Source organism: Haliotis rubra, unplaced genomic scaffold, assembly GCF_003918875.1.
Source record: "Haliotis rubra isolate DU_JTF1 unplaced genomic scaffold, ASM391887v1 Scf329, whole genome shotgun sequence".
Taxonomy (NCBI): Eukaryota; Metazoa; Mollusca; class Gastropoda; order Lepetellida; family Haliotidae; genus Haliotis; species Haliotis rubra.
Window position 1 is genome coordinate 844,949 of NW_025767001.1, and position 20,666 is coordinate 865,614.

The 20,666-nt window shown below is 38.5% G+C and overlaps 1 protein-coding gene and 1 long non-coding RNA gene across 4 annotated transcripts; both read left to right on the forward strand.

Moving 5' to 3' along the window:
• The first annotated feature begins 440 nt into the window (after positions 1–440).
• LOC124284092 lies at positions 441–16,859 on the forward strand. Its single transcript, XR_006900466.1, has 3 exons — positions 441–522; positions 3,193–3,197; positions 16,849–16,859. It is a non-coding gene; the product is annotated as an uncharacterized LOC124284092 (long non-coding RNA).
• A 374-nt stretch (positions 16,860–17,233) lies between these two features.
• LOC124284093 (RING finger protein 37-like) lies at positions 17,234–19,752 on the forward strand. 3 transcript variants are annotated; one of them, XM_046720151.1, is made up of 2 exons: positions 17,234–17,306; positions 17,756–19,752. In XM_046720151.1, exon 2 carries the CDS (start codon positions 17,847–17,849, stop codon positions 19,410–19,412), a length of 1,566 nt encoding a protein of 521 aa, XP_046576107.1. In that variant the 5' UTR covers positions 17,234–17,306; positions 17,756–17,846; the 3' UTR covers positions 19,413–19,752. The 3 variants fall into 3 exon arrangements, with proteins under 3 accessions (XP_046576107.1, XP_046576109.1, XP_046576108.1); XM_046720153.1 differs by having other exon boundaries at positions 17,240–17,324; XM_046720152.1 differs by having other exon boundaries at positions 17,250–17,310.
• Positions 19,753–20,666: the final 914 nt, after the last annotated feature.

The following is a 20,666-nucleotide window of genomic DNA, read 5'->3' on the forward strand; positions in this document are numbered from 1 at the left end:
GGGTAATAAAAGCATTTATTACCACGTGGTCAACGTATGGGTAGTTGCATATTAATCTAAAATGCGTCACACGAGTGTCGTATTATGTTGACCTGTGCCGTAACGACTTGACCTGAGATTCTAACGATTTGATTGGACAACCGATGACCTCTCAATTAGGTCACGTTGTGACGGAACTACGTTTTCATTCATAACAAACACCTGAATTCATTCATTCTACAACTTATATGCATTGTGGGAATGTAAACATTGTGACCGTTGCTGTGTTGCTGTTTAATTGTGAGTCGAACTGAGACATTATATCCATAGAAACATAAACGCAATGTTTCCACCAGTGATGTTAGCCGAGTGAAGCGCCTGCAAACCAAGAAACGGGGTGGGTGCTACGGAGTAGTTTACTGTATGAGGCTGTACGAGGCGATGACAACTGACATGCATCGTGACGTCGGTTACCAAGGGGATAGACGAGAAATGGCGTAGTGATGTCATTACAGTGTGACGTCATGCAAAAAGTGTTCTACAGTAAAAACTTCTTCCGCAACCTCTATATGAAACCGGTTTCGGTTTGAAACCATAGCAATAACAAAAATACGCTATTTTGTCAATGTAAGACGTGGGTAATAAATAAAATACCATACTCGGTCTCATTACATACGAATTAAACGAAACTCGGGACCTTCCTCCAGGTATCTGACCTCGCTTTCGCTCGGTCAGAAACCATAGGAAGGACAATCATTTCGTATAATTCGTATGTAATGAGACCTCAGGTAGTATTCTCTATGGTTGCCTTCAACTATTTACAAAATCTTGATATATATATAAAACTACATGACCGGTGAAGATCAGGGCTGGAACTGGTCTTCAGCAACCCATGTTTGTTGTAAGAAGGGGCTAACGGGATCGGGTGGTCAGGCTTGCTGACTTTGTTGACACATGTCATTTGTTCCCAATTGTGTAGATTGATGCTCATGCTGTTGATCGCTGGATTGTCTAGTCCAGATTCGATTATTTACAGACAGCTGCCATATAGCTGGTATATTGCTGTGTGCGGTGTTTAACGACAAACAAACAAATTAGTCACTGGATTTACTGTTGTGATTGTTTACACTGCTGTCATAGAGACTGAATATTGCTAATATACAAAAACAAACAAAACAAATATTTCCTTTCCTGTCGTGGTAACAGTTTAAGCAAACAATATTCATTTGTAAACAGACTATGAATACCCTTCGTCTTGTAAACTTTGATATTGTTCTCCGGGAGGAACAATTCATTCTCTGATTTTGTAAAAAAGAAAATTCAGATTTTACTTATAATTCTTAAAGGTCACATGCAACGTAAAACACAACTTTGCAGATTCTGATAGCTTTCGGTATGGACTTACCGAAACAAATCATCAAAAATGCAAATTCAACTTATAAAGTTGAAAAATAATGCGATGAAAAAAACGCATGAAATCGGAGTTCAAACGATTCACTAATTTTCCCCAGACTTTTCGGGGGAAAACTGGTTTCAACAGCTGGGCTGCGCTCATAGTACGTGCGCAGTGAAATAGGTTCGCGCAACTTGGAAGCGGGCTGTCCGGTAAATACTCGGTGAAGGCTTTGGTGTGAGCTATTTTCCTATTGTTTTGTTGATATCTCACAGGCGCGAGCTTTTTATATGTTATGACAGTAAATAAACTGTTTATATAATTTCATTTGTCTATTTCACCACACGTTCTTCTTACCGAGTCACTTTCTCAGTTCAATACTTAAAAGCAATGTCATTATTTAGCGTTGACACAATTTCTAACTGTGATATAGATATGTCGTTGTCACACACAAAACTCAATGGTGTTGTTTTATTGACACCTGTGTGTCTGCCTGCCTGTCTGCTAATGACAATATTCAATACACAACTGGGATCACTGACCACATGCAATTTGAACTTAACACCAATCAGGCTATACACCATAAACAAAACGCATTGATTTATGGCCCGAGTTCGGTCTCTGTCACATTATGTAATTACACAGACAGGCAGGTGTGATACTTGAACACATGACATGTTATGATGTCTGTTGATTGCAAAATGTTATACACAAAAATGTAATTTTTTGAGTAAAATTGATATTTTATACTTATCCTGACTCATGCTCTTTTGCTTGTCTCCTTCCTCTTGCGAACATAGTGGAACACTTGTATCTCCCTAATTGAAGTTCCCTTCAATGTAAAATCACTAATTAGTACACCACGAGTTACCTCCCTTCCACAATCGCGGGAACGAGGGCGCCACCTCTACCCATGTGCCTCACTCTCTCCTCATATACTGAGCCCAACATTTGAATTTACAGGGAAATCCAAAGTGTTATTTGGGGAGGATGGGAGGCTGACCTCATGAGTCAGGATAAGTATAAAATATCAATTTTACTCAAAAAAATTACATATTTTCCTTATCCTGACTCATGCTCTTTTGCTTTGTAGAATCCAACAGAGCGGAGAGGTGGGAATATATAATACTTTGGATTTTAATAATTAGTGATTTGAACTGTGATGATTGTAATAAACCCATGAGAACTTCATAAAGGCATTGAACTGATGAATTTCCTGCTGCCAGCTTATCAGCTGCCATATAGAGGTTATTACAATGTACTTATTATGATAAGTATATATAATATTAATACAATGCTTAAGACTAATAGACTTAAGCTTGTTAATATGCTAGTATAAACTCCTTAGAGTTTGTTAGCTAAAATACTTTAAGATATAAACATAGCATTCAAGCTTAAAATATGATTAATTTTAAGCTTAATTATATAATAACAAACCTCTTTAGGGTTTGTTAGTTAAAATATTTATATGATATAGACAGTGCTGAGCTTAAGATATGAATAAGCTTAGCTATATATATATATACAGCAAACTTTGTAGAGTTTGTTAGCTAATACATTTTTACAATATGAGTATAGTATTGTGCTTAAGATATAATTATCTTAAGCTACATATATAATAGCCAAACTTAGTAGAGTTTGTTAGCTAATATATTTTACAATATGAGTATAATACTGTGCTTAAGATATAATTAACTTAAGCTACATATATAATAGCCAAACTTAGTATAGTTTGTTAGCTAATATATTTTACAATATGAGTATAGTACTGTGCTTAAGATATAATTAACTTAAGCTACATATATAATAGCCAAACTTAGTAAAAGTTTGTTAGCTAATATATTTTTTACAATATGAGTATAGTACTGTGCTTAAGATATAATTAACTTAAGCTACATATATAATAGCCAAACTTAGTAAAGTTTGTTAGCTAATATATTTTTTACAATATGAGTATAGTACTGTGCTTAAGATATAATTAACTTAAGCTACATATACAATAGCCAAAACTCTCTGTAGAGCTTATTAGCTAATAGATTTATAATGTAACCATAGTACTAAGCTTAAGATATGATTAGACTTAAGCTAAATGTATATAGCAAAAACTCCTTAGAGTTTATTAACTAATATACTTTTATGTTATAAACATAGTACTGAGCTTAAGATATGATTAAACTTAAGCTATATATATATAATAGTAAAACTCCGTAGAGTTTGATAGCTAATACATTTTATTATGTTGATTTAGACCTAGTATTGAGCTTAAGATATGAAGTAAACCTTAAGCTAAATATATAATAGCAAAAACCTTTTAGAGTTTTAATAGCTAATATACTTATATGGTATCAACATAGTATTGAGCTTAAGATATGAAGAAACCTTAAGCTACATATGTATAGCAAAACTCCTCGAGAGTTTGTTAGCTAATACATGATATAATGTAACCATAAAGCTTAAAATATGATGAAAACTTAAGCCCAATATATAATAGCAAAAAACTCTTTTAGAGTTTTGATAGCTAATATACCTATATGCTATAAACATAGTACTGCTTTAAGATATGAATAAGCTTGGTTACATATATAATAGCAAAAACTCCATAGAGTTTGTTAGCTAATACATGTTATAATGTAACCATATTGCTTAAGATATGATGAAACTTAAGCCAAATAGCAAAAGCTCTTTAGAGTTTGTTAGCTAATATAGTTATATGATATAAACATAGTACTGAGCTTAAGATATGAATGAGCTTAAGCTACCTATATAATAGCAAAACTCCGTGAGAGTTTGTTAGCTAATGTATTTTTACAATATGAGTATAGTACTATGCTTAAAATATACTTGACTTAAGCTAACGTATATAATAGCCAAAAACTCTGTAGAGTTTGTTAGCTAATGCATTTATCATGTAACCACTGTGATGATAAAAAAACGAGCTTAAGCAAATTATATATAGCATGAAGCTATTTAGTACCGTTATAAGATAAGTAAAAATCTGTAAGATTGACTTATCTTCTCGGAGGAACTGTCAACTGTTGTGCAAGGACCATGGGATCGAATTGGTGGATACCTGAGATGTCCTCGGTGGTGATATCTCTCAGATAATGGTTGGCAACCACCATATCGGATCTACAGTAATAAACCCTCCATTATTTCAAAATAACATTTGTGTAGATGAAATTGTAGAAGTAGGGCTCTAATATCAAGAGTATTAAAGCTCATGGAGGGTCGGATTAGGTCCATCTGTCTTGTATGCACGTGAGTATGACAGTTCTGATCCAAACGGAGATATAGTATGCGTGAGACTACACTCTCGTAAGTTGATGATAGAGGAAAAATCTGTTGTATTTTTTTCTTCCTGTTTGGTTTGGTGGAGATAAATTTACAGTGCTCTTGCTGGCCAGCTGATAGCATCATCGTATCATGGAGTCCAAGTATGTCATCCAGGCATGTTCATAAACCTCACTTGTGTGAGGTGTTGTAGCACTATATTCATATCCCCAAGTTGGTACGCGGAAACTTCCGTTTATTCTCCAAACAGAAACTTAGTAGGTTTACTAACCATCTAGTTGTGTTAGTAGCTTGATGATGAAATTCAGGTGTAGTCTGAAACGCTGTGGATTTCGATCCACTTGTATCACGCCGTCTAGGTAAATCGCTATGATGTCCTTGACGATGTATGTGCACAACCGGGAGTTTGTGTCCTCGATGAACTTTATGTAAAATCGCTTGACTGCTGTGCCCTTGTCTAAACTTGACATGGGAGGTTTCTAGCCTGAAGAAAGCAGCCTAATCATGAAGGTTCAGGTTAACTGGGCTGTATGAGGCTTGCTCGCTCATTGATATAAAGTTGTCACTTGCAACCTATGTCTTGAACTGTGAACTATGCTCTAACCTCTGTGTGGAGGCGTTGTTCATCGGGTCCAATCAGAATAAGGCATTTTGATTCTGTAGAGTACCCGCTGTGATGTCACGGTGTAGCAGGAAAAGGAACCTTGTATAATATAGTGCGTCGTTGATATTAGAACAATCATCGGTCTTCATCGTAACTTCCGAAGTTACCAGTGACCACGGTTTCGAGGATTAATGGTAAACGCCACGAAAAGCTTCAAGAAAAATACCTTGCTCTGTAATATTAATGCTGGGTAGGTTATTTTCCTGGCTGTCGTGAAAGTACTTCAGTTTTGAATATAATTCCGACTTCTTTATATATAAAGGTACAATAACTTGTAAGTTGTCAGCTTGTAGACTGTATACATGAATGTATCGGGTCATAATTGTAGAATTAAAGCTGAATTTGTTGTACATATTTCTTCTCAGAAATGTTGGCGATTATGAGTTATACTGGCTGTAACAAGGCTGCTGTTCAATTTCGATATTGAATTGTCTGCGCAGATATGTAATGGTCACGCATGTAGATAATCGATCGTCGTCCGGGATTGCATATACCAGCAATTTATACGAATGAATAGTTGATTTCTGTGAAGATCTATGAAACGCCGTTGACAAATTAATACAGCGACGTTCTGTGTTGTAAATAGCCTGTGCAATTGTCTTCGCGTGGGCTTATAGATTCGCATCTGGCATACAGTTGATAGACAACTTATGCGATGTCTTGAACGGACTGAGGAGTAGCTATATATGACGAGTGGCTAGTATATGGAGACCTTGGAGGAGACTTCCTCGGTGAACGCCGGAGACTTCACGAAGCTCTCGAAGTATCCCTTCTAGATCTACTGGTGAAGTAGACTTGAGCCACTTAGCCTTCGCGACCTTCGGCTGCATCGAAATCAAAGTCCGATTAGAATATATATATATATATATATATATATATATATATAAGAGCGCATTTGCCATGAATGGCCTCTGTGTTTAACAGGATGTGGGGAATTCGTGGCGCATACTCCTCCGCTGCATCCTTGTAGCTGGTGAGGCTCTAGCTCCTTCGAGGCGCCTGGGACTTGCTGGTTCTGCATAAGTAGGGCCGAGTGGATCATCTTATCATTTTCAGAAGTCGTGTACGTAAATCTGGTGATAAGTGTCTCAATGATCGTTCTAGATCTATTTAGGCCAACGAACATACCGCCTCGTCATGGATTCAACTGAACCAATTTTACGATTGTAGTTCTTATTGTTGATATCGATGATCAACTTGTAGTTTTCATCGATGTCTTAAGCCTTGAAGAAAGGGTCCATGTTGTGCGTGGAAAACTTCTGAAGCGTGAAAGTTCGGCAATTATGGTGTCTGAACTTTTGTGGCTTTATGGGATGCTATGTCTAGATTCTGTGCTACCGCAGCAATCGGGTCGATCGGAGGTAGGGTGATAGCATCTGGCGCCGTCTTCCTTCATCAGGTATGTCTGCGTCGTGACTGCCACTCTAGGAAGGTGATGTAGACTTGTGTGCAGACTTGTGTGGTAACCTGTGAGGCTTATCGATGTGGTGATGTGACGAGGAGATCGGAGACTATTGACAGCTTCGCTGGGGCTCTTGAGTAGTCCCTTGACTCTGTTAAATGACGATCTATATTCGGGTGTCCTTCCCGGAAGTGCCTTCGCTAATGCCTTCACGTAACGCTTCTTTCACGAACGCTGCGAGCCTTCGCTGAAGCTTCCCGCGCTCGATTGCTGGGGAACGGCGATTTGAGCTTCGCTAAGGCTTCCGTGAGGTCTGGTGGCTGAGTCTGCATCTAAGGATGAAGCCGAGTGAATGTGATGATCTATCGCTTAGCGATAGGCTTCGCCTTCGGCTGTACATCTGGGTCCTTCGTCAAGGTGGTCTGGCGACTTCCTTCGCCGAAGGCTGCATCGCCTTGGCTGCCACGCTGACTGGAGGTGCCTCTAGAGTGTTGTCTAAGTTGGAGCCTTCGCGAAGGCTCGTACTCTGGGCTGGCTGCTTCTCCAGTCTGTAGTGACCCTCCATCACGACCATGATTTGCCGTAGTAGCTTCGTCTGGGATGGTCTGCGACGAAGTAGTCGGGTGCCATCTCTGGCGCTGTTAGTGGTGGGGCCCTCAGGTAAGTCGCCTGACATCAGTGTAGAGACATCAGGCTGCATGACGATCTCTGCTGATGTCATTGTAGCTGTCACCGGTCGCTACTTGTCTCATAATACGCCGAGGATGATGATCGGCTGATCATCGTAGAGGCCAAGTTCAGCGGCTGGAACAATCTCGCTGAGAAGGTCCTAGTAGACTTCGTTGAATTCCCCTCAGAGGTCGACGCTGCCCTGGGGGTGCGAAGTCTGCGTTGAGTGTTGGTAGCTTACGGGACCCTCAGGAAGATCATCGAATGTTGATCTGCGCTGACATCACTGTTGCCGACATCAGTCATTCTTTGATGTACATCAGGAATGATGATCGGCTGATCATCATACAGGCCCAAATCTCGCGATGAGAACAATCTCGCTGAGAAAGTTCTAGTAGACTTCGTTGAATACCCCTCAGTGCGCGACGAAGGATGTCTGGGGAAGCAGGGCGCTTCTTGAGGCGGGCGGACTACGCCCCGCCTCTCCACCATTCTAGCGAAACCCAGACGCGGGAGGGGGTCGACCAACAGCAGTAGACTGGCGAGGGTTCAGGTGTATCAGTCATGCTAGACTCTGCATCATGGACCTATCTGCTGGCGCGCCTCAAACGCAGAAAAGTAATTATTTATTAAAGGTAGAATTGGATAAATTAGTATCGCGAACTGCAACGTGAATCACATGAAACATGGCGCAGTACAGCTAGGGCATATTAAATGCGGATCAGCAGCAGAATAAAAACGTAATGTGCAACAGTACAGAATTTTTATCAACGTAATCCACTGCAAACAGCACGGGCCCGCATGCATAAACAGTAGAAACACGACTAAATATCAATATATAATTGTTGAAAGATACTAGCTAAACCTCTATAGATCTCTATACGAGGTAACTAACTAAATATAATCAAAGGATATAGTGTGTCGGAGACACACAGGCTTCTCACGCCCAGCTCACTGGGCTTAAGAAGGAGAGAGTGAGGCACATGGGTAGAGGTGGCGCCCTCGTTCCCGCGCTTGTGGAAGGGAGGTAACTCGTGGTGTACTAATTAGTGATTTTACATTGAAGGGAACTTCAATTAGGGAGATACAAGTGTTCCACTATGTTCGCAAGAGGAAGGAGACAAGCAAAAGAGCATGAGTCAGGATAAGGAAAAATAATGAGCATGTATTTACAAAACCCAACATCTCTAATATACACACACAATGAGCCGTGAGGGAATCTGCAAATGAACCAGCTGTTACACTTGAGTGCACACCCACCCGCTCTGACTGGGTTCGGTATCCCGGCTGCTTCGTTTCTTGGGAAGTAAACCCAAGTACACAATATTGCACTTTTGATTTGTAATTGTACGCTTATAATTTTGTTTATATGTCTTTTCATAACCGGCAATGTATATTATATGTCATGAATAAGTGATAATTGTGTTTTAATTATGTTTGATTTTTGGGTTGCATGTGACCTTTAAAGATTTTTAATATTTATTAGTTTTGACTTCTGTGGTATGAAACAGTGTTAGAAATTAACAGATACACGATCTGAAAATATTTAAGGTGTTTAACTAATTATGAACTGAAACCTGAAGGTGTTTAACTAAATATTAACTGAAATATGAAGGTGTTCCTTAACTGTCTTTGAGTCTTTGTGCACACTGAGTGTATGTAACATATATAATTCCTTACAAGCAAATCTCAACAAACCTATGGAGCATGATCACTAATGTCAGTGCTATGTCATCTTGTACTTGACTGTTGACCCGATAATACATAATAGCTATACATAGCACAGGCAATGTACAAGCCTGGGGGTGTATGTTTCATGAATGACTGGCAATGTATATTTGACACATTCCTCACCCAACCTGAGACTGATCACTGGGTAGCCCTTTTGAGCAACCAATCAGATGAGTCATTTGTGTGTGCATGTGTGTGTGTGTGTGTGTGTGTGTGTGTGTGTGTGTGTGTGCATGAGAGAGAGAGAAAGAGGGAGAGAGAAAGAGAAAAAGAGAGAGAAAAAGAGAGAGGAGGGGAGAGAGAGAAAGAGAGGGAGAGAGAGAAAAAGAGGGGAGAGAGAGAGAGAGAGAGAGAGAGAGAGAGAGAAAGAGAGAGAGAGAGAGAGAGAGAGAGAGAGAGAGAGAGAGATGTTTGTACATGTGTACCGTATATGACCGTCTATAAGCCGAATTTTGAGGACCAAAAAAAACAGTCTGTAGAAGGGGGTCGTCTTATCCATGGGTTACGCTTTCGTCAAACTGTTTTCCAGGGGTAAGAAAACAACATCGTATCACTTCGCGTGTGTGTGCATGCATTTGTGTTTCCTGCCAATCAGTCTACATGTAGTGGATTTTCAAGCCACAGTAAATTTCAAGCCATACCATAATGAGGAACACCGGTAATAAGCTTCACACAGAGAACTGAACCCAGAGGAAGCCTTCCACCTCCATTACCTACTATGCCACCCTATAGTGCTGGCCATGATGAAGGGAAACACACATAAATTAGGGACAGTCCTTTAGCGAGCCTGGTGGTTCAACAGGAAAGAAATCCAGTACCAGTATTTATTATTTCGTATCTCCGGTTATCTGAAGCTGTCGCATTGTGTGCATTATGTTTCAGCTTTATTTCATTATAAAGCTATTGGAATCTTGCTTTCATCTTATATCTTAACCAACTATAGACATGTCTGATATGATCTATCACAATCATTTCATCGTACGCTTGCATATATTTATTTAGTTTTTTAATAAATCTATGGAAACCTAAGAACCTAAACCTGCCCAAATGCTAAGAACAATTGTCATAATTTTTACCAGTATGATTTTTGTTTGTTTAATGGACATACTTTGCAGATCTTTTACTTCATAGTGTGACATGAAAACTCCCCTAGTGAATTAATGGGTACTGCCACCTTGCCAGGCCTCACAACTAACACCATGAATCCTACCTGTAAAGATAATCCACGAGTCCATTGTTACACATCACTACCACATGGCCATACATGAACAAAGGTTCTGAACATTTGTTCACACAGAATGAAAATAAAAACAACCATTACCCATCTCACAAATACCATTTAAATATTTGTCTAACAATTCACACAATGACACATTACGTGTTATTATCCCCTAAAACGGATATACTCCCGTGACAGATGTATATTTCAACTCGGTCACTGTCAATCATCTGTCATCCCATCCACCTGTGTCACACAACATGGTGACCTACTAAACCATTCTCAGTGACCAGGCACCTAATCGTACCCCATATAATGATAAACACATAGATTAGACCAATCATGTGATATTAAATGATTCATCCTATTCAAATCAATTCCCTATGTATTACAAGACTCTGTGCCCTGTCTAAATTCACGAAACATCCAAGGACAGTTTTTCGAAAATAAGTGACACGAACAAAACAGTTTTCAAGGTCTGTTATCATCAGCGGACATCTGGCTGTTGAGAAGAATTATCATAAATGGCTGTTCCTTTGTCACAAGGGATCTGTCCCCAATAAAGACTGAGGGTTTTGAAGCTGTGAGTCATCATCATGTCAAATGTCACACTTAGTTAATAAAGCAGAGTTGTTGAATGTAACAAGCATGTTGTAACTACAGTCCAGCACAGATTAACAGTTTTACACTTTATGGAAAACATTAACACTGAAAGATTTTATGTATCTTTTGATATTTTTATTATGACTTGTTTGTTGCAATGGTCAGATTATATATGTCAGCGATATAATTTTAATGTTTAAAGTATAGTACAATCATTCATTGATAGCCTTAAAATAAAAACTTTTGCTTCACAGCTTATAAGGTTTGAATTACTGAACAATTTTGTTTTGTTTCATCAATATGATAAAGTATTTTAAAGAAAGGGTGTCACAGTCAGAAGATTTTCTTTCATCAATATTCCAGCAATGTTATATCAGAGTCATCTTTATAAACTAACTTAAAACAGGTCTCCATGACATACCAATAATCATCAAAGAATACTTATATTATAAATTGTCTTGCAAAATATCTATTTCTTGCCATGAAAAAACGAAATAAATTTCTTTCAGTCTTTGTACCCACAAATGTATAATTGTGTAGCTCTCATGATGTTGTACGGTGCTCTAATGATTGTATATTCTGTACACCTGATGTATAATGGGCCTGTGGCCCCTTTACTGAATAAAACTCTCTTTCTCAATAAATGGGTTTAACATCACTTTGGAAAGTACAGCAAACTATGGTTATAGTGAGTCTGTGAGGATGGTTCTACGCTGCTTTTAGCAATATTCCAGCAATATCCCGGTGGGGACACCAGAAATGGGCTTCACACATTGTACCCATGTGGGAATCGAACCGGGTCTTTGGCATGACAAGCGAACACTTTAACCACTAGGCTACCCCATGGTTATAATGACCTCAAGGGGACCACTAATTTTAGTTTGTTATAACCATGGATTGTTGTACACATTTTGACTAAAAGATAAAGCAAGTTTCCAGGATATCGGTCAGTTCATTATAAATGTTCATTATAAACAAAGTTTATTACTATGGTGCTTGTCACAGGATTCTGGTATGCAAAAGGGATGTAACTCTGCAAAGTGAATAGTGACACCTAAGAAGGCTAATCCACAGATAACTCTTTCATAAAGACTCGAGACTGAATGAGACAACCCCTAAAACACATTTTATTCATGGGAATCAAACCTTGGTTTTCTGGGTGGCATGTAAACACTTCCACCACTTGGACTACTCTGTCGACCGCTATTTGTAAGCAGGATTGACATGTCCATCAGTCTGTTAGTCCAAGACTAATGAATATATATGGAGAATAGTTGTTTTCTCCTAGACTAACATTTCGTCTCTGAAATTAAATAAAAAACACAGAAAAATCAGCTCCTAAATATTCTTTATAGACTATAATCAAAAGGAGTCCAGAGTCTTTCAGTGTCTACTCAGGCTGTAACAAATGAGATGAATATGATTCATATATATCGATTACTGGGTGACGAACAGGAATACTGGACCATAAATACAATAGGAAGTCATGAGAAGGGGGGATATTCAATAAATTCAGTGAAACAATAACAAATTAATTATTTGAAGTGTTTTGACCATGTTGACAATGACCAGTGACCACAATACTGTTCAATTAAATTTATAAAAGTGTTAGGCAATATCCTGTCTGGCTTGGAACTATTCCATTTTGCATATGTCATTTTGATAAATAATACCCAAATTCAAGTAAAAACACACCTTTTAAAGTTGTTATTAATATTAAATTCCTGTGATCGTGAATAACAAATTATGGGGTATTTCGAACGCTGAATAATGGTTACAATCCTTGTGATTTTCAACTGTGCACAATGTCACATCACTATTTTGTTATATCTAAAACACTTCATATAATCAAGCAAGAACGTTTGTTTGTTGTTCATTGTTTACTGACTCATTCATGAATATGATAGCAGTCATAGCATGATAGTAGAACATAAAATTCTGCGACTGACATCATGACACCTATGCAATTGGAAGACAATGACATATATAAACAACAGAAGTGACCTTGACTACAAAATCTTGTTAATTCCCTCTTTCAACTAAAATTGGGTGATGAAAACCAGTTCTAACCTGAATCTTTGAGGGTAAGAAAGTAATTTAATCATTGGGTATCTTTTTATTTTTAATAACCTTAAACTTGATCTTCAGATAGAACATTACATTTTAACACATTCTTTCAAAGACTTGTCATGTCGTTCTCCACTCATGTCCACCAATATCTGAATATTTCTGCATTTCATGCATTCATGATTTAACCATGCAGATCAATGGTTCAAAATTTTTAAATAATTTAACAAAAACCAAGAGACCCACTCTACATTTATTCTAACATTCAGTACAGAAATGATGGAAGAACTGTGGATTTAATTTCTTTTCCAATATTAATTTCCGGTCAGCCGCCTGTTGACCCGTGCAGCACCTCAACAGTGAGTGTCCGACATAATCCATACAATGTATTTGTCAACAGGCTCAACTCGGAAGAAAACAGAAGCCCTACATTTGTGAGGAATATTTCCCAATGAATGAGGTGTCGATCACATCCTGTCCAAAAGATGACCTATCGGTTATCAACTGGGAGGTTTGTGGTCAGAAATGTACACAAGTCAGATAAACAGTGGCACCACATTGATTTGGTTGGGTTAGCTTCTTAGTTTATGCAACAAATCCAAAATGATGATAAGAGATAAGATGAATTTAACAGAAATGGAAAAATCATTACAGTTGTTTTATCAAAATGTGCATTTTTTCCTAACTTGAAATTTGCATGTTTCCTAATTGCTGACGTATCTAAGACAATGAATATTTTTGTGTTCCTTGAATTGAGCCCTGATATACTATGTTTAGCAATATTTTACTCAATAGTGTTAGAGCCATAATGCGTAAACAAAAACACTTGAAAATCTAAATCATCACAAATCTGGGTTTAAATTCATGATGATAGAACTTTGATATAAAGGGACACAGCTCTGCAGTTGAAAAATGTAGATGTTGCTGTTTAAACAGAAAACACAGACAGGTTGAAAATGAAGTTAGAACACCACAACCAGCAGATCCTGACAGTCAACACTTTATTAAGAACAGCAACTGACCAGTCACTTGACCATCCTCATCTTATTATTGACTACGGCGTGCTCATCAGTAAAATAAATCAAACAGTTTCTCTGGAACAGAAATTTTCTACATATGTAGCGAAATGGAAACAGGCAACACTCCAGAGTTAACTGGTTTTCAATACATCTTCTTTTTAAAAAAATGGAATCTTTTTTTAAATGTCTTTGGTTTCAAGATACTGCAGCAGCTGAGATTTCAATCTTGTTTCAAATGTCTTAAAAAAAGTGGACTGAACACAAAAACAGGAATTGGTATCAGGAACCAGTTCATTTGGCCTTCATGGTCTGATTACAAGACACAGCTTTGACATAAAAAATGGAGTGCCAAATTACATATGCCTTGAAATTAGGTGAGGGAGACCAGATGTTTCTGTCAATATTTTCCTCAAATGAATATATTGGGTAAACACTTAAAGCTAATGTTTTCGCATTTTGGTGCCAGTTTAACAGTTAAAGAAAGTATCTAGAAGATTTTCCAAATTTTTATTTCATTAGAATGACTTTGTTGAAAATTCCCCTGAACAGATGAAATGGTCCTAAAGCTCCAAGCATGGACCTCCAGTTTGGATGATGGTCCCACAGTTCTGAGCATGGTCCTCCAGTTCTGTGCATGGTCCTTCAGTTCCGTGCTTGATCCTCCAGTTCAGAGCATGGTCCTCCAGTTCTGAGCACTGTCCTCTAGTTCTGAGCACTGTCCTCTAGTTCTGAGCACTGTCCTCTAGTTCTGAGCACTGTCCTCCAGTTTTGTCCATGGTCCTCCAGTTCTCAGCATGGTCCTCAATCCTCTGTGTACATGGTCCTCATTTTTTTTGCATGGTCTTCCAGTTCAGAGCATGGTCCTCTAGTTCTGAGCATTGTCCTCAGTTCTGAGCACTGGTCCTCCAGTTCTGAGCACTGGTCCTCCAGTTCTGAGCACAAGGTCCTCCATTTTTTTGCATGGTCCTCCAGTTCAGAGCATGGTCCTCTAGTTCTGAGCATTGTCATCTAGTTCTGAGCACTGTTCTCCAGTTCCGCGCTTGATCCTCCAGTTCAGAGCATGGTCCTCCAGTTCAGAGCATGGTCCTCTAGTTCTGAGTACTGTCCTCTAGTTCTGAGCATGGTCCTCTAGTTCTGAGCCTTGTCCTCTAGTTCTGTGTATGATCCTCTAGTTCTGAGCATGGTCCTCTAGTTCTGAGCACTGTTCTCCAGTTCCGTGTATGATCCTCCAGTTCAGAGCATGGTCCTCCAGTTCAGAGCAAGGTCCTCCAGTTCAGAGCATGGACCTCTAGTTCTGAGTACTGTCCTCTAGTTCTGAGCACTGTCCTCCAGTCCTGATCATGCTCCTCCAGTTCTGTGCATGGTCCTCCAGACCAGTTATGGTGTTCTAACTTCATTTTCAACCTGTCTGTGTTTTCTGTTTAAACAGCAACATCTACATGTTTACACTGCAGAGTTGTGTCCCTTTATATCAAAGTTCTATCATCATGAGTGAGTGAGTGAGTGAGTATGGTTTTATGCCGCTTTAGCAATATTCCAGCAATATCACGGTGGGGGACACCAGAAATGGGTTCACACATTGTATTGTGCCCATGTGAGGAATCAAACCCGGGTCTCTAGCGTGACAAGATAACACATTAACGACTAGGCTACCCCACCGCCCTGTGTACATAGTCAGAGTGAGTGTTTTATGCTGCTTTCACCAATATTCCAGCAATATCAAAGACACCAGAAAACTACTTCACACATTAATTGTAACCACGTGGGGAATCGAACCAGGGTTTCTTGAAGTTAAAATCATGTTGACTTTGTCTCATAAGAAACGTGTTAGAATGTCAACTCACACAATACTAAACTTGTGGCCAAATTTGTTATTGAATAGAACGTTGAACATCTCAATAATAATATCACTTACTTTGTAGATATACTGCCACAATATTTTTCAATGTTGAAAGTCGCACACACCCAACTTCGCAGAGTATTCACTTCTATACTCTGCAACAGTGCAAGCTACACATTACGGTTCATTTAGCTCATTATGTACAGGGAAACAAGACGCTGTTAGGAGCTTAAGCCGGGCGCTTTAAGATACTACTTTGTAATAACTAGTATTCAAAATACAAGACGTCTGTTGAGTAGTTACGTCGACCGAAGTTTCTGACTATGAAAACACCGAAATGACTTTCGAAGCCTCAATTACTAATAACACCATGTCTTTACAGATTATATGTTCTGTTTTTATGCACATTCTAACATATTTGCGTAGCAAAACGAAGACATTATCTCACAATTGAAATCTGTCATACGCAACGGTACAGATTGCATTGCAGATGTCTAATATTAAGTGTGTACAGATATAGGGATAGCATCAAGAATCACCAGGGTGACCAAGGCAGGCTGTAAACATGCTATTGGAGAGTAAAAAGACGCTAAAGATGACATAAAACATCTGGCCAAAATATAACGGGCAATGATTCATAAATAAATTCAGGTATCATTTTGTTAAAAGGTCATGATAATTATGCTATTATTCAAAAAGTGATGATAGTTTATGATCTAAACCAGATGACATCCATACCTTTTTAGCTTGCTGATTTTTGGTTGCGTGGACAAGATCAGTTCTTCTAAGATCCGTTGATTAAATACAGTCATGAGAATGGAATATTTTATGGCCAGTACAAAATGAATCTGTAGTATCTGTAATTTGGATAGGATTATATTTTACTGCACTAATGGCTGACAGTTTTGCAATGACAAGCTGTTGACATTATGAAATGTGATTTCTTTGATCTTCAACATTTAAAAAAATAGAAACTAATTCCTAAATGTAAAATATGTTTACTGGAGTTTCATCTAGTTATCAGTAGCACATATTTAAAAGCTAACTGAAGACATAGTGTGTTTAATAATTGTCTTTAAACCAATTAACTCTGAATGAATCTTGTCCGTCATATAACCTGTAAACTCACTCGAAGACTTTTTAAGACTAATACTTGATCGTATCTCAGGTTACATTTTCATTGTTCATTAATTTGCTAAAACTTGATACATTGGAAAAATTGAAATGGTAAAATTTACATTAAATATAGTGAGATCGTTGCCGTGGGTTAGAGGCGACCTTATTCGAAAAGTATGTGGAGAAATATCGACAGAAGGCTAAAATTTTCTATACTTGCAATGTATTTGGTGGGGAATAGTATACAAAGAGTTCTGTCCCTTTGATGACGCCCGTCCCAAGTCACTTATAATCAACAGTACTTTGTTCTTATGTATGTAAACTTATATTTGTTCATATACTTAGTATATTGGCGAAACATGTATTTAAGGCTAAAGTCAAAGTCTTCATTCTACTGAGACATTTGAACTGTATTGAGAAACTGGCCTTTATTGCAGTAGTTAATTGTGTCGTTCAGTTTTCGATCACTTTTGAGATACCTGATGAAAATCAAAATGTTTGATGTGTATGTGATTGTTTGGGAGTGGTGGACTTTACTGGTCGCACTAATGAAGTTTTTGATCGGCACCGGGTACTTAACCCTAAAGATCCAAGGGCTATGAGTCTAACGATATAGTTGCTACCCTGACCCTAACAAAACTAACGCTAAGAATCAGGAGGCACCCAGGCTTCCAGAGCCTAGAACCTCTCAGATAATTAGAACTACTGAAAGCTGTGCTTGATAATTTGCTAAATATATCTTTGTTGATATGTCTTTTTCAGAAGCCATGCTATCAACATCACATGCAAGAACAAGTGGACGAATACAAGATGAAATTGACAAGTTTTGATTGCAGGCCTCAACGAAAAAAGCATGCTGGTAGATTTTGGTCATTGGAGCCTTCAACCATCAGTGTCATGTGACAAGCCCTCGTCTGATGGATATGAGGTTGAAAATCTGACATCACGAGACTCTTCCCTCCAACGTAGAGGTTTCCTGGCTGAGAACTTCATAAAACCCCCTGTCAACATTACATACAAATTTCCATGTAAAATTTCTATCCATCAGATATTTATCAACCCAGTTGTTGGAGCTCAGAAATCTACAGCAATTGAAATCTACACCTCATCAAACAGAATCATAAATTCATGGCTCGGTGACATTGATTCAGGTAGAAATGGCAGAAGGGGAGGACTTTTTGACAGCCCTTTTTTCATCAATATTGGCAAAATCAGTTCAGACATACCAGGACGATTGTGTTTTACATATCCAAGATTTGTAGCAACCCCGCCCTACTCTGTGGACAGAATGTGTACCAATGGATGTCAGATGTCCGAATTGAGAAATCAGCGAACTCAGTGCCTGACAGCTGTCAGTCAACTGACAATCAGAATCACTCGCACCAGTGGCTCATGCATCCCTGCTGTAAAATCTGTTCAAATCTTCGGCCAACCTGCTGTCTCAAATCAGAGAGAAATACTTGAAAAAGTCTACAAAATATACTTGGAAAGCATAACTCCAATGCCAAAAATTGCTGACAAAGTAAATACAACAGAGACAAAACCTAATACGAGCTTAGAAACCCATTCAGGTCTGGAAATACCGGATGAGTTCTTGGACCCAATAATGTGTGAGATAATGGCGTTGCCAATGTTGTTGCCATGTGGAAAGAGTCTTGACCAATCAACTCTAGAGAAATATATTGACACTGAAGCTTCATGGGGGCGACAACCTAATGATCCTTTCACAGGAGTTCCATTTTCTGCAGATTCCAAACCAATTCCAAACAATTCTCTGAAATCAAGAATTGATGCCTTTGTGTTGCAGAATTCCAACAATGAGAAATTGAAATCTGTGCCAAGAACACTTGGGAGAAAACATGGAGAGATTGTAAATAAACCAAGTCAGACATCGCTATTTCCATCAGTGTCAAGTACAGCACATTGCAGTACTAATTCAAATTTGAAACGAAATATGGATTTTCATGAACATGAAAGTGAATTGCATTCCAAAAAACTAAAACCTGACTCTTCAGTTCTGAGATCAACAGTGGTATCATCAAATGGAATGTCAGAAAACAATCAAAACAGTTCACAACCTAAGCTGTCACAATCAAGGGGAGGTAACTCCCATTCTCATCATCCAACCTCTCATGAATCACAACTAAACACCAGTTTGAGCCAAGCTATGTCTCTTCTTAATGGTTTGCCATCATTCACAAAAAGACAAAGCATTGCAACCAAGTGTGAAGAGTTGAGAGAAACATGTGTCAGTTGCCACAGTGATTTAGATAAATCTAAATCTGTTTATAAACTAGTGTGTTCCCACATGATCTGTCGGTCATGCTTAGTGAGACCAGGTTCGTCCAAACAAATTATACACTGTGGAAAATGTGATAATGTCAGCCCATTGTCACAGGTCACAAGGGTTCATGTATAACAAATTTGATTTGCTTTTCTAAACTATTCAAATTAATATTTTGGATTTAAGGGAAGAATGTTGCTCTGGCATATCACAGTGTGACCAGTGAGTAATATGGAATGTCGATGTATTTATTGTGATAGACAGGTTATATGAAGGTTGCCTTTACTGAGCGTACAAGGTGGTCCAGTTGCCTGTGGGTTCATGAGTTCATCATGCCCAAAATAAGGGTTTGGTTACGACTTTGGTACAGTGTGTGGAGCCCATTGGTACTGTCATCTGCCACAACTTTGCTGGAATATTGCTAAAAGCAGCAAAAAGCCATTGTCTAACACTACTTAGAAAATGCTTCTTAAAGGAATAAACCTGTGAAGGTCCGGGTTAAAATATTGGCCTTCAGTAACCCATGCTTGTCGTAAGAGGTGACTAACAGGATCGGATAGTCAGGCTCGCTGACTTGGTTGACACGTGTCATCGGTTCCTAATTGCGCAGATCGATGCTCATGCTGTTGATCACTGGATTGTCTGGTCCAGACTCGATTATTTACAGACCGCCGCCATATTGCTGGAATATTGCTGAGTGCGGCGTAAAACTAAACTCACTCACTCACTCTTAAAGGAATAAAAGGTTTGAATAAAATGAAAAGCATAACACACATATATATTGAGTTCCTGGACACCAGAACACAATGGATAGACTATTCTGAATTATTTTCTTCATTGGGAAATACGTTGCTTGGCATAATTAAAACAATGCTGATCTTGATTGTGTTGTGCCATTTTTTAAAGGAATGTTGACATGAAGACTGTGCCCTGTGTTTCAACTCTGAGATCCAATTATAAAATATTAGTACTAGTGTATGTGAGGTTTCGTTTAGTCCAGCACATCTTCATAAGTGAATGAATGTTGTTTTACTCTACAGATTGCAATATTTAGTGATGTATGATGGTGTCAGTAGTCTGGATTAGATAAACCAATGGCTGATGGCATGACAGTTTATTTCTGAAGTCTGTTTACAATGCCACTGTTATGGGGCAGTTGGGTAGCCTAGTGTCAAAGTGTTTGCTTGTCAGGCTGAACACTGGGATAGAGTCGGTACATGGGAACAATGTGTGAAGGTCATTACTGATGCCCCATGCTGTGATATTGCTGGAATATGCTTAAAGGCGGCATAAAACCCAACTCATTCACTCAATGTTTGTCCCAATCAGGGGCATGAGGGGACAGCTGGTTAGAGGTGAGGTGAGGTGAAATTGGGTTTTACGTCGTGC

What these genes read in the sequence shown, in the direction of transcription:
- LOC124284093 (XM_046720151.1), top strand. Translation starts at nt 17,847, where the DNA reads ATGCTGGTAGATTTTGGTCATTGGAGCCTTCAACCATCAGTGTCATGT.